The following is a 25,697-nucleotide window of genomic DNA, read 5'->3' on the forward strand; positions in this document are numbered from 1 at the left end:
GCAGGAAAACATTATTTTATTAGAAAATAAAGTGTTTATTCAAAGAACATTAAAAGTCTAAGGACCTGTGTGGGAGTTGGCATGGGCAGGAGTGAATCTCAGACTCATCCAGGTTGGGCGTGGGGCTCCTTTCCACGGAGTTGGGGCCTCAGGGGAGGCCAGGTGGGGACCCCAGGGTCCGGCAGGCAGGCAAGCAGGGAGCAGTTGGCGAGCACCAGGAGTCAGTGCACCAGGAGCTGTGGCTGGTGGGCTGGTCAGCCTCCCAGGCTCAGCAGCTCACCAGGTACATCCCTGTGGGGGTGGGGCAGTGAGGGGGAGGAGGGCCCGTGTCCCTATTCTGGGACCCCCAATCCTCCTCAAAACACCCCTTCACTTGTGGCCCCATGGGCCCCTGCAGCCCCTTGTGGGCGCAGGAGAGCGGGGTGGGAGTGAGGGTGCCATGGCAATGCAGCTTCTGGCTCCCCACCTTGGATCCTTACAAGGATACCCGCCCTCCAGGGGATAGCCCAGACACATGAATTCCCCTTCTTGACCCCTCCCACGGGGGCGCTGCCCATCCCTCCCTGCCTGTGACCCCCATCCTGAGTCTCTATACCCCAACACCCACTTATCCTTCTCAAACACCCCAAATGCTTCCCCCAACCCCTGCACCCCTGCAGAAGCAGGAGCTAGGGCTTGGCTCCCGAGGGGAGGCATACCTGTGGCAAACCTTCTCTTTACCAGTGACATGCGGTAACCACTGCCCACCAGCTCCAGGTCCACGCCAGACAGAGTGGCCCCCTCACTGGTGAACTGAGCAGCCACAGGGCTGGGCGTGCTGGGTCCTGAGCATGGCTCCCAGCTGGCAGACAGGTGGCCAGAGCCTGGGGAGACATGAGGTCAGCTGTGTCACATCTATGGCCCTTGTCCTGCTGTGAACTGGGCTCTTCCCTGGCCCTGTACCCAAGTACTTTGATCTGTGGCCTCTGTCTGCCCCTCTGACCTTCTCTGGTGCCCCGCCCCACCCCCACCCTTCTCCTTTGGCCCCACAGTGCCATGTGTGGTTTGCAAAGGAGTCCTGCCTCAGGGCCTTTACACCTGCTGTGCCCCTCCCCTAGCTTTGTCAAAGCGCTTCTAAGTCTGTCTCCGTGAGCATACTTCCCCAACCCCAACACATCCGTGATTCATCCCCCATTCTCCCCAGTTTAGATAAGCCCTTCCACCTGAGACCTCCGAGCCCTCATGCACAACCATAACTCACCCCCTGCCTCGGACACATCTGGAAGCTTCCATAGGAGCCGCTTTTCCTCCAGGTTCCTGGCATCAAGAGAAGTTTGGTCAGGTCTACCCCAGAAAGCACATTGAGAATCTAGGATCTCAACTCAGTAGCCTCTCAGGCACATGACCCGAGCAAGCCAGATCCTGTCCCTCGCCTCAGTTCCCCTCCTCCACGCCCCCCCCCCCCCCCCCGCTAAGGGCCCCACAGCCTTGCAGCATTTTTAGATGAGGCATTTGGTCCTATAAGTCTGGCTTCTTCATGGCACATTCTACTCTTCGTGTACATCTAAAGCAATATTGTGCGGTGACAGGGTGTGGGGCCACAAGCAGGGGGCTGAATTCAAATCTTGGTGTAACCTTGGAAAAGCCATTTAGCATCCCTATGCCTGAGTTTCCCCTTCGGAAATGGGGACAATGGCAGTCCACATCTGGGTGAGATGTTAAGAGCCTTAAGCCAGTCAGTGTGCAGAGTCCCTGGAACACTCCTGACACGGAGGAAGCTCACACTGTCAGATGTTACGATTGTTAATAACAACACCCTCAGCTGTAACAGTGTGAGCTCATAGTGACTGGTCCAGCCCAGGGCAGACCCTTTAGTTGCTGCATCAAGGGGAGGTCTGGGAGATTCAGGGGCACTGCTGAATCCCCCCTGGCCTCCTGTATGCCCTCACCAGGTGGCGGCCGGCTGCAGGCGGATGTTGGTCACAGGCTCCCCCACAGGCAGCAGGATCTGGACATTGGTGAGTGGCGTGGGCACAGCTGTGGCACCTGGCCGGTAGCTGTACTCCACCGAGACCTGAGTGAGGGTCGCCCCGCACTGCCAGTGAGCGCTCAGCTGTAGAGGCACGGACTGGGAACCCGGGCGGGAGAACTAGAGGGAGTGAGAACAGGAGAGAGGACATAGGTTGGGCTGTCCTGTCCTGTCACACTGCGCAATATCAACCAGCCGGAGTCTGCACTGCACACACCACCCCAAGGGGCCGTTTCCTGGAGACCTCGTAGACAGGAGTGTGCATTACACCACATTTCCAGCAGAGGGCAGGAGAGGGGCTCGTGCTAACAGTCTCTGGACAGGTGCCGGTGCAGGGGCTCTTCTAATTTGCATAATGGTGCTCTCCACACTGTAGACCGCCTACCCAACCACTATGTATTCCCTGTCCACCCAGCACCCCCATCTTCCTTTCCCTGGCCCCTCTGCTCAGCCCACCCACCTGGCTCACCTGGTACCGCAGCAACAATACATTGTAGTAGGAGGCAGCTGGATTCTGCTCTGCCTGGCGCTGCAGGGCCTCAGTCAGGGCCACCATGTTGAGCCAGAAGTCTTTGGTCTCAGGATCGCTCTGGGAGGGGTCACTACAGACACCCGGAAAAATCACCCTCACCCTCGAGAGAAGGCTTCTCAGGGCCCCCACTATCCCAAGGGCTTCCTAAAGATGCAGATTTCCTGGCTCACCTTGGGCCCAGTAAAGCATGGCAAGGGGGTGGGGGGTGGGGAAGCAAAGGAAGGCAGGAAAATAAGGTCCAGAGTGGGGGAGGGACTTGCCCAGGGCCACACAGCAAATTCTGGGCGGCAGAAGAGGAATTCAGAGCTGGGGAGCTCCTGGCTCCCACCAGCCTCTGGGGCCCCACCCCGACCCCCCCTCTTCCCAACAGTACCTGAACAGCAGGTCAGCATTGGGCTGGAAGTGCTCAATAGGGGCTGTGTGCACAAGGCGGAAGCTGAGCACGGGTGGGGGTGGGGTCCCGCCGAACACTCGCACGATGCCGGCTGGGAAGGTCATGGTCAGCTCCCCAGTTACTCGAGCCAGGCAGCTGGATGAGAGGTGAGGGGACGGGGCTTTGGCCCAGGGCTCTGCCCAGCACCTCATCCTTCTCTCTCCTGGCTCCACTGCAGCCTATGGCTCCCTAGGCCCCTCATAAGCATCAAGGCCCTGACTACACCAGCATCCTTACCCCCAACCTCCTCCCCTATGTCCCTGCCTAAACAGCAATGCAGGCACCGGAAGGAATCCACACTAGGCTGGAGGAGGCAGGCATATCCCCTTCCCTAGTTCTCTTTTCCCCTAGGCTACCAGGAAGCTCACAGCGAAACATTCATTTTTGTGACCATCCTCAGGTTGGGTTTTAGGTCTCATACTCTCTTTCCCTTTGTGGTTTGATTTGAAGGTCTTTTCTGCTGGGCACCGCCCCCAGATTATCCCTGGTTTCTCAATTCACTCCTCACCTGCCCCCTCCACGGGCATGGCCTCTGGTCTTCCTCCCTTCAGGTTGATGCTTACAGCAGCCTCAGAGAAGTTCCTCTAAGCTGTGGCTACAACAATGCCTAGCCCTGCTCAAACACTCTCTGTGGCTCCCACTGCCCTTACGACAGGGGCCTGGCTGCTCAGCTCAGTAGTCAAGGCCCTTCCATGGTAAAGCGGATCATGAAACACGGCTAAAGGCTGTCCCTGCTAAAACCCAGATGCACAGCCCCCAGAGAGCCCTGCTGGCCTGTCACTATCTGCACTGTCCCCCATCACAACGTACCTATGGCTGTGGCCACGAAAGTAGGCATGGACATACTCGGTGAAGGCGATAGCCACAGGCAGGGCATCCTGGGAGCCCAGGACCACAGGGCTTGGGCCCCGGGAGACTCCTGGGGTGGTGGGGAGAGAATGGGGGGGCAGACAGACAGTGAGCACAGGTCCCAGACTCCAGAACCCACCTTTGCCACCAGGGCCTCCATTATATTACTTAGCCCCCAGCCCAGACCAGAAAAGGTGAAACCCACCTGTACTGTGCCCTGTCTGAGATGAGAAGCTGGAACGTTCTGGGATGGTGCTGGGCGCCGAAGAGCCCAGTGGGGAGGGGCTGAGGGAACGAGACTGGAAGGGAAGGAGATAGGCTGGGCTATAAACACCTGAGGAGCAATATCCTGATGTTGACCCCAGAGGCGAGCCCCAGCCCAGCTCCTGCCACGCCCTCACCCTACCAGGTCCCCGTTGCTGCGAGTGAGGGGGCAGGACACCTTCCTGGAGCGGGGTCTCCGGGGTGGGGCTGCCAGGCCCTCCCTGGCTGTAAGGTCGGCAGGTACGGGCGTCAGGTCTGGGGAGTGTGTGAGAAAGACACGGCTGAGATGCTGCCCTGGACCTCGCGGCTCACCCCAGGGGAGGAACTCAGTCAAAAATTGGGAGTTGGGCTTATTGTGGGCAGAGCCCCTAATGATCTGAAGTCCTGAAGATGCAGAGAAGATGCCAAATAGGACTGTAGATGCCATCCACAACCCTGTGCCTCCCAGACACCAGACGGGTGGCTCAATAAGGGGTGAGCTCCCCATCACTGGGGGGATGCCAGCAAGGACTGGAAGTTCAGGAGGCAGGTATGCTACAGGGGGGATTCGGCAGAGTGTTTTTATCTAACATTCATCAATTCCATGACCTTCATCCTCTCTAAGAGTACGTGGATAGCCTCCTACTCTGGCCCCTAGCTGAGTCCCACCCTTTGAAGTTAACTAATCACGATGTAAGACCAGGTTCCCCTCGCTCACCTGCCTCCCCTCTACAAACACTTACTCTGCTCCATCTACAAACACTTGCTCACCGACCCCCCCGCCCCCCTACCCGCCAGGCTGTGCTCCTGTCTACCCCAGGGTCTCACCAGCATTGCTGACACTGGGGCTGGATCCTTCTCTGGGGGGCACTGTCCTTTGCACTGTAGAGTGTTGAACAGCATCCCTTGCCTCAACCCACCCGACACTAGTAGCACCCCTCTCCCTAGTGGTGACACTCAAATATCAGTGGTGACATTGCCAAGTGTCCCCTGGGAGGCAGAACTGGCCTAGTTGAGAATCCCTGTTCTACAGTGAAGCTCAGACAACCCCACTAGGGTCTACACTCATTCCCTTGGGCCCTCCCTTGAAGCAACTCCAACCAGGGTCTTTCTCTAACCATGGACAGTGCCAAGCACTTCTGTCACCACTGCTGGGGACCTCCTGTGGTCACAGCCCACAGTTCCTCTGATGCAAGGGGGACTCCTCTTCTCACAGTCCCGCCAGCGCCCACTCCTGCCTGCTCTTCTTCTCCCTTCACCTTCTAGCTTTGCCCCACCTTAGCCCTGGACCCTCTCTTCTCTCCAGTCCCTGAGCAGCCTCCCCCTGCTTGGTCCCATCTCCCTGTTGACATCTTCCCCTCCTCTCCCTTATCTCTGTCATCACTGTTTCAGCCACACTAATGTTCCCACTGTTTCTCAAGGAGCCTAACCCACTCCCACCCTAGGACCTTTGCATGGGCAGTGCCTTCGGCTGGGAACGCCCTTCCTCCCACATCCATGCGGCTTCATCCTCAGCTCCATCAAATCTCATCTCACATGTCCCTCCTTAGGGAGGCTCCACTCTTGTGAGCCCTCGCCAGGCATCGGCCACCTCCCGCCTTGTTACATATCCATCTCACTATTGTCGCCGCAAGGGTGGGGTTTCCTGCCCACCTCAGTCCCAGCTGTATCCTCAGCACCCATATCGGGTGCTGACCACAGTAAGTGTGCGATCCTCCCCCCAGGACTCCGATCACTCAGATTGGGGGGTGCCGCTGGACTCACCTCCTCCCGTCACAGCCTCCAGCCCCCAGGGGCCTGGAGATGGTGCGAGGGGCTGTGGTGCATCTGAGTCCGATGGCTGCTGGGGCCGTGTCCCCCTTAATTCCAGCGGCTGTGCCCTACAGCTAGGTGGGCTTTGCGGGGTTCCTGGGCGGGGGACCCAGGAATCCGGGGAGGGACCAGGTGCAGCATGGGATGGTGAGTCCAAGCCAGAGTCCTCCACATTTTCGGGCGAGGAGGAGGAGAAAGGTGAAGGGCTGGATGTGAAGCCAAGACTACTGGAGCCTGCGGGGGGGAAAGGGGGTGGTCAGCTCCAGACTTCACCCACACAGAGTCCCTTCCATCTTCCTACAGGCCACGCCCATGTTGAGGAAAGGCCTGCCCCCATTCAAAGCTTGTGCCCAACCCCCTCACCCCTCTAGTCACTTCCACTTATCTCCATTGGTGCCCCACCCACTGCTATCCCCCACTCCCACAAGGCCCCTTCTTCTCTCCGAATCTGCCCACGAGCACTGTGACCACGACCACCCTCACAGTGGTCTAGACCCATTGATCTTCCCTTTGACCCACAAAGGACCCTCCCACATCCTCCCACCAGCCCAGCCCACCATCATCCTTGCAATGGCCCCACCCACCTTCCCACTGGCCAGGCCCATAGCCCCTGAAACCCTTACCCCCCATTACCTGTAAAATCTTCGTGGTCAAAGGTGGACTCTAGGGGCGGCCCAAAGAGGTTCTTGGAAACCTGTTCATCTGATTGCAATTTATCTGCACAGCTGGGGACCAAATGGAAAAGAGGTGTTGTTCTATTGTTTCCATGCCTCCTCCAGCTTCAGGGCCTTTGCACATGCTGCTCTTGGTCTGGCCTTCTTTCCCCCAGTGCTCACTGTGGCCACCTCCTGCTTCTCTTCAGGGCTCAGCTCAAAGTCATCCCCTCCCCATCCCAGAGGCCCTCCACCACTGGCCTGACTGAAGTCACCCACTCTTATCTTCTATCATATCACCTGCTTTAGTTTCTCTATAACATTTAGAAGTGCTGAATATGTTCTAACTTACTTGTTAGTCTTAAAATCTAAGCCACTAGAATGTGTCTCTGAGAAGGGGACCCTGTATTAGTCATATAACCCCAGAGCCCAGAATGGCATGAGTACACAGCAGGCACTCAATAAATGTTCACCAAATGAATCATTAAGTGGTCTCTCAAAAACAGCACAGCTTCAACTCCCTACCCTGATGAGACAAGGGAAGACAGAGATACGGGGAGGCAGCCAGAAAAGAGAAGAGAGGTAACGGGGATGGCCCTCACCTGCCCATTCATGATAGCCCGATGTCCCAGCCCTGTGGAACTCACCTGCTAGCCCTCGGGGCCGATCGAGGCCTCTGCGGTTTCCCAGCAGTATCCCCTACGAGAGATGGACCTCCCTGAGCCTTCCTGTTGCCCCACGTGTAGTGCTCCCCACTCCACAGACCAGGAGACTAAGGCCCAGGGCTTTCCAGCCAGCTGCCCACAGTAACCAAATCAGGCAGAGAGGGATTTGAACCTGAGCCAAGCTGTCTCCAGGTTTTGGCTTCTTTCCCAGCTATCCTTTTTGGCTCTCATTTAATTCTCATAATGACCCCATTTTATAGGAGACTGAGTGTCAGAGTGGATAAGCAGCCTGTCCCAAGTCACACAGCAGAGCTGGGATTTGAACCATATCCACACTCCAGTCCCTGCCTCCCCTCCATGTTCTATTCCCCAAAGCGAAGACCCCTGAACAGGCAACTCACGTGAAGAATGGCGTTTCATGGTGCCCTGTGGACAAAGGGGGTGGCATCAGGTTGAGTGCCTCCAGCCAGCCCCACCAGCCCCACCCGGAACACCTCTTCCATGCCTCACCCCTGGGCCAGGAGGGAGAATGAGGCTGCCAGCCGTGGCCCTGAGCTGTGCAACGGCTGCCTCGGGGCTGCAGGCTGGAGCCCGGGCTGGGGCAGGCTTGATATGCACATAGAACTTGCGGGGCTCCTCATCATCAAAGTCGGAGTCACTGGACGAGAAGTGGGAAGGCTCGGCAGTGCGTGCACTGCAGTCAAGGGGCCAAGCAGATTCCAATGCAGGGCCTCCCTCTCGTTAGCCCTCAAATCGGACCACATCCTTTCCTGCTCAAACCCTTTGAGGCCCGGAAGAATTCTCTCTTTCATCACTTGCCATCTTTGGCCCTGACACCATATTCCTCCCCACCCCCTGCCCCCATTCAAGCCTTTGCATAAGCATGCCCTGCCCTAACTAGTGAACTCCTATTCAGCTGCTAAGCCCCAACTCTGGTGCCCTCTCCTTCAGGAAGCCCTCTTGGCTCCCCATCTATGGTAACCCAGCCCCTCCTCTCTTCCTCTTGCCCATCTCTGACCCCACAGGGCAGGTGTCTGCATTTGGATTTGCGTTGTCCACACTAGAGTCTCCCCCGAGAGTGTACACAGAGAGGGTTGTTAATGGTGGGAGGGATCACTTGTGCCAACAATTGCCCCAGGGGGCGCCAAGAGGATATTGTTCTGGGTCACATCAGGTCGGACAGTGAAACCTTCTTCATCCACCTCTGGACATGCCTGGGGGGACAAGTGGTGAGTCAGGTTCTTCCCTACTGAACTTCCCCACTCACCCTGCCCAGCCCCCCATTCCTGGTCCTCAGACCTAAAAACGATCTCAATGGCACTCACCCCTAAATCAGGCTCCAAAGAATCTCTGCAGATGGAAAAAGATATTGGTGTCAGCTCCCCCCAACGCATCTGCCCTGCACCGGCCCCCAACATTGTATATGGCAACTTGGGGAGGAAACCTGGGCTGTGATACTGTCCTGAGCTAGCCCTTCAGATGGTGGGATCTTGGGGCTTGCCTGGGGCGGCGGTGGGGGGCAGTGAATCTGGAGTTAGCCAGGCAGGTGGTGTTCTCAAACAGCATGGAAGGGGAGGAACCCTGGAGCTCGTCAAAAGGGCTGGCTTGAGATGGCGGGGAACGTAGGGGCTAGCTCGGACAAAGAGAAGAACCCTGGGTTGGCAAGGGTAAGCCTGGGCTAGCCCAGGAAACCATGGGCATTGGGAAGAATTGAGTACTAGTTTGGGCAGGGAGACTCCCAGGTTCGTCTTGGCAAAGTAAGAATTTCTGGGATAGATTAGGTGGAGAAATAGCAGGGCTAGTCTTGTCAAAGGGAGGAATCCTGGGCCAGTCCGGTCAGGGGTAGTCCTGGGAGAGTCTGGGGCAGACAACCCCTGGTCTAGCCTTGGCAAAAGGAAGAATTCTGGACTAACTTAAGCAGTGGTAATATTGATCTAACCTGAGACAGAGGTACTCCTGGTCTAGCCTGGAACAAGAATACTTCTGGGCTACCCTAAGCAGGGAACTTCTGGGACTGCCTGGGCAGGGGGAGGGATCCCAAGCTAGCCTGGGTCAGGGCTGGGCAGGGGTGCTTCCTCACACAGCTGCAGGTGGCTCCCGCTCCCGCCGGCTCAGTCCTGGGAGGCGAAAGGCCTTGGCACCCCGCAAGCGTTTCATTGCTAAAGACAGATCAAGGGCACAGCTGAGCCCAGGGGGTACCCCCTTCCCATTCAGCTCTGCCTCCCTTTTCCCCATGGTCCAACCTGGGCATCCAGGCCCAGACGTACTTGCCTTCCTGCAGGGCAGCTGTGCTATACGCCTCAAAGTCCAAAGGCCCTGAGACAGAAGAGATTGAGAAACTCAGTGGATGGGAGCCTGGACTTGGGAAGGGTAGCAGTACACCCCTGGCCATACAATAGCACCTGGATCTGAGCTCACAGGGTCCAGGGCATGAGCCAAGATGCTGAACCAGCCACAGAGATGATCATGAGTGGGATATGCCAAAGGTTCTACTCCCACCTTGGGGTCGACTGTGGGTGTGATGCCTGACTTACTTCTACTTCCAGTATTTCTGGGTAGAACCTGTGTGGGTCAGGGGATGGACCACAAGTCTGTGCAGTGGGCTGGGTCTCAAGCGCCAGGATGAGGAGCTGGGACTCTCTCCTAAGGGCAATGGGAAGCCATGGAGGCTATGTGAGCAGAAGCAGGTCATGACTGATCTAGGGGCAGTGATGGGCCAGAGTGGGGCCCACATAAGGAGAGGTGGCCTGAGCCAGAAGTGAGCTATAGAGACAGGAGGGAGAAAGAACCAACCCTAGTGGATGACTAGACTTGGGGACACCGACTGTGTACCAGCATTTACTGAATGCCTCCTGTGTGCCAGGCACATACTTTGCCCTTTACCTGCATCAAATTACTGAATATTCACAACACCATCAGGTGGGGATTAGTATCATCCCCACTTTCCAGATGGGGAAACTGAGGCTCAGAGAATTCAAGACACACATCCAAGGTCACACAGCAAGCAATGAAGAAAAGATTCAAATCTAGGTCTGACCCCAAAACTTTTGCTCTCAACATTTCCCTGACCCTACATCTGGGTAGTTTCATTTTTTTTTTTTTTTTTTTTTTTTGGTTCAACAACCCTCAATGGCTCCCTTGGGTCCTTGGGGTAAAATCTGAACAGCTAAGCCTGACAGCTTGGGCATCAAATCCTCTTCCTTTGTGGGCTGTGGAATTAGATTTATCATCAGCCCATTTTTCTGATGAGGAAACTGAGGCCCAAAGAAGTCTCCTGTCTCTTGAGTCCTGCTCTTTCCATGCAGCTGTGGCCTTATAGCTTGACCCCAACAGACACCCCAACTCACCAGGCTTCTCCCGGCCCGTGCCCTTGCTCTCTGCAAATTTCCTCAGCAGCATCTCCACGCTGATGTTCTCTATGTTTTGCTTAAACTCCTCATGAACCTGTGCCAGGTGAGTGGAGTGTGTAACTGGGCAAAACCAGGGCCCCCACCCTCACTCCCCATCCCCGGCCCCACTCACCTGCCCAATCTGCACATGGGTGTCCTCCACTGAGTGGGCATAGGAGCCCAGCAGCGCCTTCATGTGCCGCAAATGGGTCTCCTCCATGGCTTGGAAGCGCTGAGGCAGGAGGGAAGAGGCAAATGGGAAGGTGGAGGCTATAAGGAGTGACCATGTGACAGCTCGACCAATCAGAATGTTCCAACTCCTCGGCCTCAGTGATTGGTTTGGGAAAGAGCCAGTAAGTTTGCCCTGGGACTTCAGCTGGAACTCTAGGAAAAGAGACACTTTCCTACACTGAGTCAATGGATTGACAGAATGCATGTGGAGGCTGCTTGTGGCTACTTTGCTGCACATGCATGTGTGCACGCGTGCATGCGGGCTTGTCTGCTTGGGAGTGAAGCCCCAGAGAGGAAAACAGACTTGAAAAGGAGGCACAACTTCTTGTCAACACCATTTGAGCACCTGGATCCAGCCATACCTGGAGACCCCCCCCCCAACCTTTTCAGTTCCCTGAGCCTATAAATCTTCCTTTCAATTCGAATGAAGGTTTCTATCATTTGTAACTCTCTATTACTTGCCAAAATGAATGAATGAATGAATAAATAAATAAATATAATAGGATTCCTAATCTTGAGATTCCAATCTGCTTTTCATACATCTGGGAAGACAGAGACCCAGAGAGGTGCAGTGTCTTATAAAAAGGTTACATAGCTGGTGAGTAATGGAGGCTGGACCAGAACCTAGGCCTTTCAGCCACCATGAAGTGTCACAAGAGTCTTAGCTTCTAAATCCTGCCCTATCTTGTTCAAAAACCTCATCAATAATAATAGAAATAATAACGTACCTCATAGAACGATTTTTATGCACCTGGTACTAGTCTGAAAACTTTACATATAGTGACTCATTTAATCTTCACAACAACTCTATGAAGCAGGTAGTATTACTGTCCCCATTTTTTTGTCTCCATTTTACAGATGGGGAAACTGAGCCACAAAAATGATTTTTGCTTTTCAAATAATAATAACATCCACAGTAACAGTAGCTAACGGGCTCCAGAATTTAATGGCTTTACGCCTATGATTCTGAGACTCCTGGGAGTTGAGGGTGTGGGAGGTTCTGGAATTCTGAGGCCCATAGTATCCCAGGCCAAGGGATGTGTAGGTCTCCAAGGTATGACTCCCGGTTCTTACTAGAGCCGAGTCCAGCATCTTTTGCTCGAAGTCAGCACGGGCAGAGTTGTACTTCTCCACTGAGCGCCGCAGGCTCTCCGCCGCCTTCTTGGTCTTGGTCTCTGCCTAGGAGACATAGGGAGGGGACCAGGTTGGAAGGGAACACTCGGGGTGCTTCGCCCTTACTCCCCACCCCCTGCCCCATCACCCAGCTGGTAGACTCCTTGGGGTGCCCGGGATGTGATGACCATATTCAGGTTCAATGACTATCCCTCTGTGATGTTTCACTCTCCATCAGGCAGCCCCATTGCTCCGCAGCAAAGTCCTTGGACCACCTGCGTGGGCTGATGCCGACTGGAAACGTGCAGTCATGGGCTCACCTTGTCCATCTCTTTCTGGCTGGTGCTCTCCCTGCGCAGCCGCTCTTGGTCCATGCACCGGTGCAGGTAGTTCTCACGGGACTTGGGCAGGAGCTGGCTGACACCTGCGAGGGCCTGCACGGCGTCCAGGGTGCTCACTGCTTCCTCTTTACACTGCGATGGCAGGGAAAGGGGTGTGTGGGTACCACGTGAAGCCCCTGCTGGGGGGCAGGACCTGAGCAGATCCCAGCTTTCCAAATACTGTGGGATTCCAGGTCCAATACAGAACTTTACCTTCCACACCCTGATCCCTGGCCTAGAAGTCCCCGCCATTATCCTATGTCTCCAGAAATAAACAGCACGTGGATAATGTCCTTGTTCTAGCCCATTTTTTAAATTATGACATTGTAGCAGTCTGTACTGTTTAACTCACAGATTTTTCCACTTCATAATCCATTCCCAAAATTGTTCCACATCAGCCCATAGAAATTTTCCTTGTTCCCCCAATTTAAAAAAAAAAATGTGGTTAAATACACATAAAATTTACCATCTTAACCATTTGTAAGGATACAGTATTAAGTACTAGGACCAACTCCCCTTTTTGTAATAGGGGTTAAAAACTGCAGATTCTGGGGCCAACCACCTATGTGCCAAGCACCTATAACTCTAGAATTACAAGCTGCAAATACTTTGGGATTCTGAGAGTCTAAGGCTTGAACTTTCCTTTGCAAGAGTCGAGGTTTGAAAGAGTCTAGAAATGTCAAATAATAAGATCTGTAGCTTCTAACGCTCAAGATCAGGGATTGGCAAACGTTTTCTGTAAAGGGACAGACAGTAAATGGGTTCGCTTGTCATAGACTAAAAAACAGCCATGACACGAGTGGACATGGCTGTGTGCCGATAAAACTTTATTTACTGGCACTGAAATCTGAGTGTCATATCATTTTCACATGTCACAAAATATTCTTTTGATGTTTTGTCCCCACCATTTGAAAATGAAAAAACATTCTTAGCTCGCCGTCTATACAAACACAGGTGGTGGGCTGGTTCTGGTCCGCAGGCCACAGTTTGCAGACCACTGGTCTAGGATTTTGAGAGTCTGAAATGTCTGACAATTCCCTGGTCAGTGGGGTTCTAGGTTTGATATTGCGGAATGACCAGAATTCTCACAGGTACACACCAGGGGCTGGAGGTTCAAAGGCCCCAGAAGGTCTGGGTTCCTTCCAGCCGCTGGCATCCCCAGCCCACCCCATCAGGCAGTGCCCACTGGTTACACACCTTCTTGTGCATCTTGAGCTGCTCCTCACTGTAACGGAGCATGTCCTTGATGAGATCCTGCAGCTTCCGCGTCAGCTCCAGGTGGCAGAGTGCCAGCTTGTCCGAAGAGACACGGAAGACCTCCCAGAGTGGAGCGAAGGTCCTGGAGACAGGCAGGGTCACACCCAGGATCCAGCAGCCCAACCCCCCAAGGTCCCCTCAATCAACATGGTTGACATTTGCTCAGGCACCTACTGTGTGCTGGGCCCTGCTAAGCATCAACACATAATAATTCATTTAATCCCCACTGCAACCGTACAAGGCAGGCCTGTGACAGGGAACTGAGGCATAGGGCGTTCTGTAACTCATGCAAGCCTCCTCTGCAAATGAACATCAGAGCTGGAATTTAAATCCAGACCCTGAGACCCCAGATTTCTCACTCTAGATTCCAGGCCCCACCTGATACCCAAAGGCAGCTAAGACCCAACCTGTCCAAACCAAGTTGGTGGGGCCTTCCCACCTCAGCAGAATCCTTTTCTGGCCTCCCCACTGCCTTCCCTCCCTGCTACCTTCATTTCTGCCCCTGATAGAACTTTTGCCCTACAGCAGCCACAGGGAAATTTGCAAAGGCCAACGGGACCACATCACATCCTTGTTTAAAAGAAACCTTTGTGCTGGGCCCCTGTGCCCAACCCCCCCATTTCATCTCAACTTGGCCCAAGCCCCGCAGCCATGTCAGACTGACTCTTTTCTCTTCCTTGAACATGCATAGTGCATGGCTGCCTCAGGGCCTTTGCACTGGCAGAGCTGTCTGCCTGGGTCTCTGTCTCCTAGACATTCCCATGGCCAATTCCTCATTATTAAGGTCTTAGCTCATAGAAACTGGGCCCAACCCAGAGGAAGTGCCCGACCTCTTACGCGCCTATTTAATTCCCTTCCTATCACTTTTCACCTCGGGAGAGGCCTTTGTTCAAGTTTGTGGTTAACATCTGTCTTGTCATACATCCCAGATGTGCACAGCAAGAACACAGCATGAAGGTGAGTGAGGGTTTTATCTGTCTTGATAATGGCTGGATCCCCAGTGCCTGGAACAGTACCTGGCACATAGTAGGTGCTCAGTAAATATTTCTTGAATGAATGAATGAATGAGCTAGTGAGTGAATTAATGAGTTACCTTCCTCTGTCCAATAAGCCCCATAAGTGGGGGGATGATTTCCTATCCTACATATCCACCCAAGGACAGGCTCCCAATGATCCCAGGGCCTCACAACCTTGGGGACCCCTACCCCACCCATAGCCCACTCACCCTATGGGAGTCCCATTGCTCGCCAGCTTGGAAAGTTTCGCCATCGCCTTCGAGTAGGTCTCTTCAATAGTGGCCCTGGGTAGTAGGATGCAGAAAAAATGGGGAAAATTCTGGGCACCCATGGGAGAGGCCCTGCCCCCCTGGGCCTCAATTTCCCCATCTCAAACATCTGAGCAGTGGCTCTCAGTGAGGACAGTACGGAGGGAGGCATTTGGTAAATTCAAGGGAGAGGCTTTTATCCTTAAGTACTACATTTTACTAATAGTAGCAGGAGTAGCAGCAGCAGGTGAAAAAAGTTTTGAGCACATACTATAGATGCTTTCTACGGTTTGTCTTATTTAATTGTAGGAGACAAACTCATATTTCTTTTTTCCCTCTGGACAGGCACTGCTAAATGCCTACCTAATATTCATTCATATTTTCATCCAGACTAACAGAACCTCAAAGTTGTGTGGGATGCCCTTTAAAACTAATTACCCATGGGAGTATTTTTTGATAGAGGCACCCATGGGGTACTGCAGGCAAGAGTGGATGATTTCAGGGGCCAAACACCCACAAAATAAAGAGTGGCCCCTGTCCTGTATGGCTCAGGCAGTTCCACTTGACAGCCACAAAAAGAAAAATCTGATTATAATTCTTTTGACTGCCCGATTTAATAAGCATTCAGCTAATGAGCGGCTGGGTTGCAGCAGAAGGATGCCTCGCAGTTTGAGTTTATTATGTTTTCTGGGACACTACATTTCATTTACAGGCTGAAATGTAGATTATTTCATCACACATGTGTTTTCTTTTATCATACTTAGGGCACGAGATTGAGTTTTCAAAATTCCTCTTGTAAGTAGGTCATATCGTCTCTTTAGGAGAAGGCATTAAAAACCTGGGGAATGTCAACAATTGGTCATGGGGCTAAAAGTGTTGAGAACTGCTGGTTTCCAGTGTCTTCTACCAGGTTGGGTTCTTGGAGCCCACAGGTGTCTGGACCTGATTACGCAGGGCGTGGTATGGCTGTGAGGTGGATGGGCGGGGCCACAGTGGGTGTGGTAAATGGGCTGTGGGGCGTGGCCATATGGTGGGTGGGTGGGATGTGGGAACCTCACCTCTCCCGGATGAAGTCCACCAGCTCCTTGGTGGAGATAGGCCCCTGCTTCACGCTGTGGTACAGAACCTCAAAGCCCTGGTTCTTCTCACCCTGCAGAGAATGGAGGTGGACACTGAGAAAGGGGATGCAAAAACAAAACAAAAACAAAAACAAAAACATCAAGGTTGCCTAGCAACAGGGGCATTGACGTGAGGACCCAACCAGCAGAAGTCTATCCCCCTTGCTGTAAGGATTGGTTCAGGCCTGAGCCAATCAGCCTGTTGCATTTCCCCGGTCACAAGGATTGGTTCATGGGCCTTAAGTTGGCCTAATCAGAGAGAAGCCTGGGATTTTTGTCCTCCAGTTGAGGGAAAGACATTCTGCTGTACTGGTTGCCCCTCTAGGTCTCTTTCTGTCTTTGTGTCTCGGTCTCTCTCGCTTTCTCTCTGTGTCTCTGCCTCCATCAGTCTCTTCCCCTGTTTTTCTCTGTCTTCGTCTTTCCATAAATGAGGAATTAAATGGACACAGAAGATATTGGAAGCCAAGTGGAAACCATGAACTTTGGAAAGAAGAGAGTTTGAACCTGAGAGAGTTCGAATAACAAGTGTGTTCAATCGAGTTGCTGGATCAAACCAACCCTGAAAGCCACATCACCCCACGTTTCAATTTTGTGAATCAATATGACCATTGTTGGGTAAGTCACTGTGGTCAGTTTTCTGGTTTTTTTCAACATGGAAACTCCCTCTCTGAGTCCCCCAGAGCAAGGTCCATGACTGACACCTCTCTCAGGACGGCCATGTCCAATAGAGGGTGGAGCACAGAAAGGGCATTTGAGTTTGTTGAGTAAATGAACAAATGAGTTATTCTGCTGTTACCCAGTACTGGTGGGAACAGAGCTTCCACCCCAGTGCCTGATGGTGTATTGCACAAAACCTCTTTCCTCCCAGTTTCTGGGGTCACCAGAGTGGGAGAGGCCAGGGCAAGTCACTGACCCTCTCTGAATCTTTAGTGGCTCCTTGTTAAGGTCAGGGAGTCATCTACCTCTAATATGGGGGACAAATAAACACCAAGACGATCAGGGTCCCTTACAGCCCCAAAGGCAACTCTAGTTTTTGCTAATTTGTGGCATCAGTTAACGTTTTGCTTTAAGTTTGTTCATGTTTCTTTTCCAAATACATTTATCTAAAAGGGCAACTTTTACCTCTATTCTAAGTGGAAAATCAGGACCCCACACCATAATGAAAGGAACAGGAAAAAATAAGCGACAGCTGTTTTAAAGACGCCAGACTATGTCGCATGTTAGGGCATATCATACACTGAGCTGTTCGTTAACGGGGAGATCAGCTGGGGTCCAAGGGAACTGGAGACATTTTAGCACCAAATGGGGCCTTGTAATTTGGACTGAAAAAAGAGGGATTGGTTATTTCACTACCAATACAAATCACTGATGCGACCCCTTTGGCAGCCCTTTGTAGGCTCTCCATAATGATTTCCTCCATTCTCCTCCAATTTGTGGGGTTCACCCTCCCAGTTACCTGGAAGCTTGAAGGCTAAAGCCAGCAGTCATTACCAGATGATTTCTCTTGCTGCACAAATGGAGAAACTGAGGCCAAGACTGGGGTAGACCCAGGACAGCCCATATCTCCCAATAGTCACTCCTCATTCTACAATTGTGATGGCTCCCTATTGCCCACCAGTTCCTGAAGTCCAACGCCGTTAGCCTGGAATTGCCTTTCCAACCTCATCTACCAGTTTCCTCTTAGCTTCGCCAGCAAAATGGCAAGCGGCAAGATGACATGCTGTGCCTTCCCGCCTTTACACCATTTTGCCACCCAGCTCACCAGCCTGCATCTCTTTCCACCTATCCAAATCTTTCCACCTCTCAAGGATCATTGCCAGGCCCACCTCCTTCCAGAACCTTCTCAGACCTTCTTCAGACCTCCACTTCCCTGAACATTCACTGTTGATCCCTCTAGCTCCCCAGGAATCTCTTCCCAGGTCTACAATTTTACTTTCAATGTTGAGGAGTCAAATCCTTCTTTTATGGATTGGGTCATTTTGGGTTGGTGATTTCACCTCTCTGGGCCTCAGTTTCCTCATCTGACAGATGGGGACAATGACAGCTCCCACCTGCCCAGGGTCTTGGTGCCTTGAGGCTGGTACAGTGCTGGACACAGGGCCTGTGGTGAGGGCTCAGCAAACAGCCCCAGCAGCCCCCGCCTGCCCCGCCCAGGGGATCCTTGAGTGAGGCCGCACCAGGCACCGCCGCCCAGGCCAGCATCTGGGGCTGACTTGGAGCCAATTGTTGGCCCGTTTCCCAGACCTGGCAAAGCCCCCAGCAGTGTCTGCCTCCCTCAGGCTGAGCTGGCAACCGAGGGTCCTACGAAGGGCTGTCTCGAGCCTCTGTCTCCCCTGAGAACTTCTGTACTCCAGTGTTGCTCCCACACTAGCCCCAGAGGGATCTTTCTGACACCGCTTGATCATGTCCCTCTCCTGCTCACACTGCCCCCATGGTTCCCCAGTGTCCTCTATGCCTTTAGCCCTGCCTTGGCCCAACAGGGCCTGGGGCATCCCTGTCTGGCTTGATCTCTTCTGACTGGAGCCTCCTTCAGGCCAGCCAGGGTTCGTGTCACCCAGCAGAGTCACCAAAACAAACAATAGATTAAATGAAACATTGATGAAAAGAAACAGACATTCCAGGGACATTCCCTGAGTCCCAGGGAGGCAGGAATGTCATCCTTTTTTCCCAGATGGGGAAACTGAGGCTTCGAGATGTAAAGTCACCTGCCCAAGGGCTCCCAGCAGAGCCCATTCAAATCCCAAACTCGAAGTTCTAATCCATTTGCACTGGACTATCTTTGGGTGCGGGGAGGTGGGGGGGTGGCTTCTATTTTCTCTTTGTTGATCTGAAATTTCTGCAGCGAGCTTGCATGCCTCATGAAATTAAAAAGAAATTTTAAATAAATGTAGGTGCCGCTGTCAGGGTTCCAGCACGTGGGCAACACAACTGATCCTCAGTCAACCCCCTTACACAGAGGTGCCAACAGGGGCTCAGTAGAGACAGCCCCTCACTGGGATCACACAGCCATTCAGAGGCAAATTCCAGGGACTCTTACCCTTGGGAAGGGGTGGAGGTGAGTGCCACCCTACCACCCCTTATGTGGCAAGGGGGTGTGGCCCCTTTAAGAAAGCAAGTGCCAGTAAAAGGAGCCCCAGCTGGGGAGGCAGAAAAGGAGGGAGCAGGGCTTGTTGCCAGGGGCAACCAGTTGCCTAGCAACAAGCTTCCTCTGGCAAGTTCAGGGCCTGCAACTGGGGAAGGGGCTTTCTGCCCTGGTCCTTCCTCGACTGTCCTGTTCACACATCCTCTGTGTCTCTCCCCATTAGCCTGGCCCTGCAGGAGGAGTCCTGTGCCCCCCACTAGCCACCCAGTATCACACCTCTGAGCTTTTGTCCAGGCTGTTCCCTGTGCCTGGAATGCCTTACTGACATTCTGGAAAATCTCAGCCTTCAAAGCCCATAACAAACTCGGTTGTGTGTCCTGGCTCCTCCTCTAGGTGCCCCTAAGGTACTGCAGGGATGGAGGTGTCTGGCTGGTTCTGCGTCCCCCAGATTGGCGACTCCTTGGGGTTAGAGCAAGGATAGAGTCTCTCTGGGAGGCCCAGCATCCCCCAGAGTTGACTGGGTATAGGGTGTTCGTGGCCAGATGGGAGGGTGTGAATGAATGAAAACAAGTCCATTTCACTCGGGCCCCCTTGGGTCACAGCATGTGGTCCTCAGCCCAGAGGGTAGACTGGTGAGGGGTCCTTTAGGGGTCAAGCCATGAAAACCCCCCAACTCTCCAGGATGGGAAAAATATGGAAATCCCCTGGCTGGAATGACCCTGGATACTGGAAGTTCAGTCTGGCCCTGTGTTTGAGCCCCGATCCTGCACTTTCTCACTGGACAACCTTAAGTAAGAGAGTCCTACTATGAGCTTCTGTCTCACTATTGTTCAAGCTGTGACTCTCCCAAGGTCACTGGGCCTGTGAGCTCTGGGGATGTATATTCAAACCCAGCCTGACTCTTCCCATTTTCGTTTCTATCCCCTGCAGACTCTCCATCTGCCCAAGACTCTGCCCACAAGCCACCAGGTCCCCCCACCTCCATAAAAGCCCCCACAGCCCTTCCAGGAGCCTTACTTACCCAAAAATGTTCCCCAAAATATGACATTCTTATGACTCTGTGGAGACCCCTGCAGGCTCCTGTCTAGTGCCTGTCTGAAGAGAGAGGCAAGTTTGAGCTGCAAAGTCACAAATGTCTTGGGCTGAGGAAGGGAAATTCCAACTGTCCTCCCTGTAGAGAAGGGAGAGAGAGAACAGAGGAGGAACCAAAAGCCCCAAGGCTGGGAGTATGCCAACGTTCCTGAGATGATTCAGTCTCGGGTCTGCTCCCCAAATATCCCCCAGTCTAGGAGAACAAAGCTGGATACAGATGCCCCCACTCCTATGGGGTCAGAGCTGGATTAGATGGAGGGATAGGGGCTGGGGGAGCCTAGATTAGAGGAAGAGGCAAATGAATTAGGGTTCTTAAGCACAAATAGGAGTTTGCTATGTGTGTGGGGTGCTACTAGATGAACCCTAGCATGGGCAAAAAAGTTCTGGGCCATTTTACATATGGGAAAACAGTTCTCCCTAAGGGGAACCCACTTGCCAAGGTCATACAGATTGGAATGGACAGTGAATTTGCACCCTGGGCCAGCTGAGTACAGGCCTGAACACTCAGTTCCACAGTGGACAGCTCCTGTGGGAAAAGGATCTGGTAAGAGGTGGACACTGGGACTGGGATGGGTGTTGGGGTCCTTGAAATGTCCCCAAGGGTCCCTTGGCATCTCCTGAATCCCTCTACAACAATTCCTGTCTCATGCACACTCCCGGGATGGAGAGCTCACCCCTCACCATGGTGACCCAGGTGGCACTGGTGCCCCCAGGAGTCCCAACCCTGCCCCCTGGAAGCCAGTGTTCACCTGGTGTCTGAATCACTGTCCAGCTCTGTGCCTCAGTTTCCCCATCTGTAAAACAAGAGAGAATGCCTAGAAGGAATCTTGCTAAGGGACCCCAGGACTCCCTGCAGAGGGGGTGGGCCAAGCCACCCAGCAACAGAGGGACACTTGGTGTCCTTGGCATGTCCTCAAGTCTGAGCTTGTCACTGGAGCTCACAGACCTCATTCATAATTCATGACTCCGCAGGCAGCTCAGCAGCAGCTGGGAGCCCAGGAGGGACAGTGGCAACAGGGACGGCGCTGGTGACCACAGGATGGGAAAGCTCCCTGGGCCTTACCAGGAAACAACTGAGCAAGGACTTTGGACAAGGCTGCCCCTGGCTGAGCCTCAGTTTACCTAATCTTGAAAGTAAGTTTAACTTGATCCATTATCATCTAGCCCCTAGTCCCTTGACTTCACCCAGCACCCACCATGTACCCACATGGCGAGGGTCTATGAGATGATTCAGCCCTGGGCTTGGTCCCTGAGGAGCCCCCAGTCTAGGGGAATAGAACTGTTCCTGTAGGGTCGGGGCTGGGCCAAATGGAGCAACAAGGACGGAGGGAGCCTGGACTGAAGGAGGGGACATGGGAGTTGGGGTTTTAAAGCATGAATAGGAGTTCATTAGACAAAAAATTATTGGATTCAACATTCCCAACCACCACCCTATGCTGGATGATGCTGGGGCCCCTGAGAAACTTCAGTCACCAGTGCAGCCCCTGAGGAAACCTAGTCTGGCAGGGGCATGCTAGGCTGACATCCTAAGAAGGAAAAGCCTTACATTTCCGTCTCATTTCTTAGTTTCTGGCCATGGTCTAGCCCCTGAACATGGCTAAATCCCTACAAGCTACACTAACGACACAGGAACCACGAGCCTCATGCAGCAACTTAATTTTAAATGAAGTAACATTAAAAGCTCCTTAGTTTGTCAGCCTTGCTTCCAGGGCTTAGTAGCCACACAGAGATGTCGGCCACCATATGGGACAGCACAGATAGAGAGTTCTGCTAGACAGAGCTGCTCTACAGGATCCTAGGAGGCACCGGGCCCGAGTTCCCCAGAAAATAAGAATCTCGCTACTGTTTTTTACCACTCCAATTAGATTGCCTCCCAGCCTCACATACACTGAGCGGCAGTATGTATGCGGTGCTATGCTCGGCTCGTCACAGGGCCCAGTTCATTCAACTTTCACAACCACATCATGGGGCACAATCCCAACTTTAGAGATGAGGAAATTGAGGCGTAGAGAGTTCACTCACTGTCCCCAGATCACTACGATTTTTGTCTCTCGCTTGTCTGCCAAAAGACTCCGGTTCGGAACCACCATAGGGGGCTCTGGGTTTCCATGTCCACTCTACTGCTCCGCAACTGGCCCTACCACTCAAAGCTACATTGCGGGACAGACACCCCCCCCCTGCAGGCTCTAGCCCAGCCCAGGAAGTGACACCTGCTATTTCTGAAACCGAGACGACAGGGGGGCCTACCTTCTGTTCCTGAGGGGAGTTAAGAGGGGCAATGGAGGCCTCCTGGCAGGGCTTGAACTCACCGGACAGGGAAACAAGTGGGGCTGGAACCCAGTCAAACATGGCAGGCACCAGAGATAGCCACGCAGCCCCTGCCACTTCCGCCAGCACCAAGCGGAGGCCTGTGGGCGTAGGGGACAGGAAGCTCACCCGCCCCGCCCAACGCCCAACTGCCACCTCCCCTCCGCTCCCCAGAGCAGTACCCTTGGGACATCTCTGGAACCACACAGGCCATGGATGGGTAAACTGAGCCCCGGACCTGCAACCCCCAGCCTGGGGCTATTATTACCCAACAAATCATAATCATGACAATTGTGTAGTAACCGAAAACACAAATTGAGTGCCAATCTGGGACTAAGCATTCCACATCTCACCATCCCAAGGTGGGCCAATGATGTCTGCCTCATAGATGGGGGAACCGAGGCTCAGAGAGGGGAGTCCACACATCCAAGGTTGCACAGCTAATGAATGGCCACACTGAGACTCAAACAGGGCTGCATTAGGATTTTCATGGGCCCCCAGGCACGTTTGCCTTCCCCTTGCTCCATTAATAAAATAATTTAAGCTATATTTTACAACTGCTTTGGCATAAAAACAAATATATGAATATTATACATCAAAATGCTTTCTTTGATTCCAAAGTTCATTTTTTCTCCTTCTGAGTTTAAAAGAAGTTAAAACATCTTCATGGACCCTTAAAAGTATTGTGCCTGAGTCACTACATCTGACGGAGAAGTCAGACCTGCTGGAACCCAGGCCTCCCGGCCTCTGTAGTGCCAGTGCAAAGCCCAAGATGGATAGAGACTTGACCAAGGTCACACTGCAGGTTGTCAGCTGACCAGGACCTCTATTCTCTGGCTGCTGGAAGCAGGGAACAGAGTCCTCCCTGGGGGTGTCTGACCTGAGCCCTGGCACCATCTGGAGATGAACCCTGCCTTCCCAGCCCTAATTCCCTAAACCCGGGACCCTGCGCCAGGTGGAGTATGAGAGCAGACCCAGGAGCAGATAAAACATCAGGCCAGGAACCCAGTCAGCCAAGAAAGCAAGGCTTTAGCTCCTGGCCTCTTGCTGGCTGACCTTGGGCCACCCCAACCACTCTGGGCCTCCTGGGTCCTATGAAACAGAATCTGATATTTTGCTCCCCCTGGTCTCCAGTTTGCACACAGTAGGGACAGTTTGGGGGTTTTCTCTTCTTTCCAGTGGCCAGCTTCTTGGCCAAGCTGTTTCAATGACCAGCTGTCACGTGCTTCCTCCCCTCCAGGTTCAGCTACTAGAGTTGTGGCCATTTATATACTCTGGCTTGATTCTCACAATGACACTGAGCGATGGTATCTCATCTTGGACATCATTTCAAATGGGGAAACTGAGGCATAGGCTCCATGCTGCATAGTGACTGAGCCACTGAGTGGGCATGTGACCTCACACTCAGGAATTTTTCAGTTCTCCCCAATAGTACCCCCCTCTTCATCATTTCATTTGGCAAACACCTACTGAGCATCGACTGTGTACCTGACTGCTGGGCTAGAGACACAACAGGTGACACCCTTGCAGATTCCCCTCTCTCCTTTCCACTCCTGGTCAGTTGTGACCCCATTTATGATCAGTAATATTGTAATTAGTATTATAATGATCACACCTGTACTTACAGCACTCCCATCCTCCCACAGTCTCCTTTGATCTTCCAAGAGGGATTCAGTCCATTTCACAGAGAAACACACCAAGAGGCAGAGGGACAAAGCCACGCACAAGAGAACCGTATTTGAACTTGGGGGCATTGGACTTCCAGCTCAGAGCTCACCCCTGTGCCCACTACAAAGACGGAACTTCAAGGGAGAGAGGAGAGGCTGGCCTGGTACCGCCCACCTCCTCCTGCCCAAGACCCCGCCCAGGCACTGATTTGCCTCTGGCGTGGGTGATAGTATGTGGGTCAGGGTGTGCCCTGGGTGATCCCACCGGTGAGACCAGGATGGTGGAGCCCCCATTCCAATTACTGCAGCCGGTGATATAATTTACTGTCTGGCAGAACAGCCCTTGCAGCAATGCCAGAGTATAACCATCAACCCATTTTGCAGTGCTGTAAACTGAGGCTCGGAGGCAAGCAAAGTTTGGGAGGCGGTTCTCCAAACCCTCCGTTGCTCTCTCACCCCCCAAACGGTTGACATCTTAAGCAAAAGGGTGAGGTCACGATCTGGCAAAAGGTGGGGTGGGTGGGTTTCAGAATCTGTAGAATACAGGCTCCGAAGTCCCCAACCCCATTTTCAAGGGAGAATACCAAGGCTCAGTGAGGTGCTGTCACCTGCCCAAGGTCACCAGTGAGGCAGGTCCATCTAGAGCCACCTCCTTGTACCCACTGCGATTGGGACAGATGGGGCAGATGACTTCCGAGATGGAGGTAGATGGAGGGGCCGCCCACCTCACCAACCCTCCTCCGCCCTCCACTGGAGTCAGCCTCTGGCAGGATCCTAATTTACCTCGATTTATTTTAATCCCCAGGAACAGACGCTCACTGCCCAACCCCCACTGAGGCAGGGACCACCCCCAAATCTAATCCAGGCCCTTCCAGACCTGGTCTGGCAATTCCAGCCAGGCAAGGGACACTACACTGACCCCCTCCCCAGAATTCCAACCTTGGGGTTCTTGAAGAGAATGCCAGTGAAAGGCCCTACTATCCTATCCTTGTGGTAAGGAGGCTGGCATAAGACAGTCTAGAGGAGGAGCCCAGGGGACTCCAGCTCTTCTGCCAGGACTGGATCAGGGTTCACAGGGGAGAAAAAGGGAAGGGGGTTCCTCATCTCGGTTCTGCCGGGTGTGTGTGTGTTGGGGGGTGGTTCTGCAGATCAGAGCTGGGAAGAGGGAAATTGGAGGTGGTCTCCAATTCAGCTGTCCTAGATCTCAGGCTGGAGGGTTAGCGGCGCCCCCATCTTTGCAGCCCCCGAAACTAGACCCAGATCCAGGCTTAGAATAAAGGGATTTGGGGAGGGGTCTCGCGTCATAGCCGCCACACTGTACGCTCCGGTTCTAAGCCAGGAGACCATCAACTAGGAGAGGGGTCCCTACCTCCCTCCGCGGACCCCTGATTATTACCAGGGAGAGGCCGGACCGCCCACCGCGCAGCCCCCCACCTCGCGTTCGCCATCCCCCAAGCTCCGCTGCGCCTTTGCCCCTCGTGGCCACCAGGACTGCGGTGAGCGGTGCTCACGGGAGACTGCGCTGGCCAGGGGATTGGGGGAGTCGGCGGACAGCACTCACCTTCCGAGCTCAGACGAAGCCCCACGCCCGCCGCCACCTGC

General features: G+C 53.5%; 1 protein-coding gene across 2 annotated transcripts; it reads right to left on the reverse strand.

Annotated features, from left to right (window-relative positions):
• Positions 1 to 25,697, reverse strand: FCHO1 (FCH and mu domain containing endocytic adaptor 1). Of its 2 annotated transcripts, none has more exons than XM_074337921.2 (26): positions 25,657 to 25,697; positions 15,888 to 15,979; positions 14,791 to 14,865; positions 13,506 to 13,647; positions 12,249 to 12,401; positions 11,890 to 11,994; positions 10,718 to 10,816; positions 10,543 to 10,639; positions 9,467 to 9,511; positions 9,276 to 9,354; positions 8,521 to 8,545; positions 8,352 to 8,409; positions 7,706 to 7,884; positions 7,597 to 7,621; positions 7,178 to 7,229; positions 6,511 to 6,602; positions 5,830 to 6,111; positions 4,229 to 4,341; positions 4,028 to 4,121; positions 3,784 to 3,892; positions 2,914 to 3,069; positions 2,478 to 2,610; positions 1,929 to 2,128; positions 1,241 to 1,296; positions 699 to 863; positions 1 to 291 (listed from the first exon to the last, which is right to left on the reverse strand). In XM_074337921.2, exons 3-26 carry the CDS (start codon positions 14,832 to 14,834, stop codon positions 269 to 271), a joined length of 2,526 nt encoding a protein of 841 aa, XP_074194022.1. In that variant the 5' UTR covers positions 14,835 to 14,865; positions 15,888 to 15,979; positions 25,657 to 25,697; the 3' UTR covers positions 1 to 268. The 2 variants fall into 2 exon arrangements, with proteins under 2 accessions (XP_074194022.1, XP_088648516.1); XM_088792390.1 differs by lacking the exon at positions 25,657 to 25,697 and adding an exon at positions 20,051 to 20,129.

This window comes from Rhinolophus sinicus, chromosome 15 (genome assembly GCF_057876585.1).
Source record: "Rhinolophus sinicus isolate RSI-liver-muscle chromosome 15, RSI-T2T, whole genome shotgun sequence".
Classification (NCBI taxonomy): Eukaryota; Metazoa; Chordata; class Mammalia; order Chiroptera; family Rhinolophidae; genus Rhinolophus; species Rhinolophus sinicus.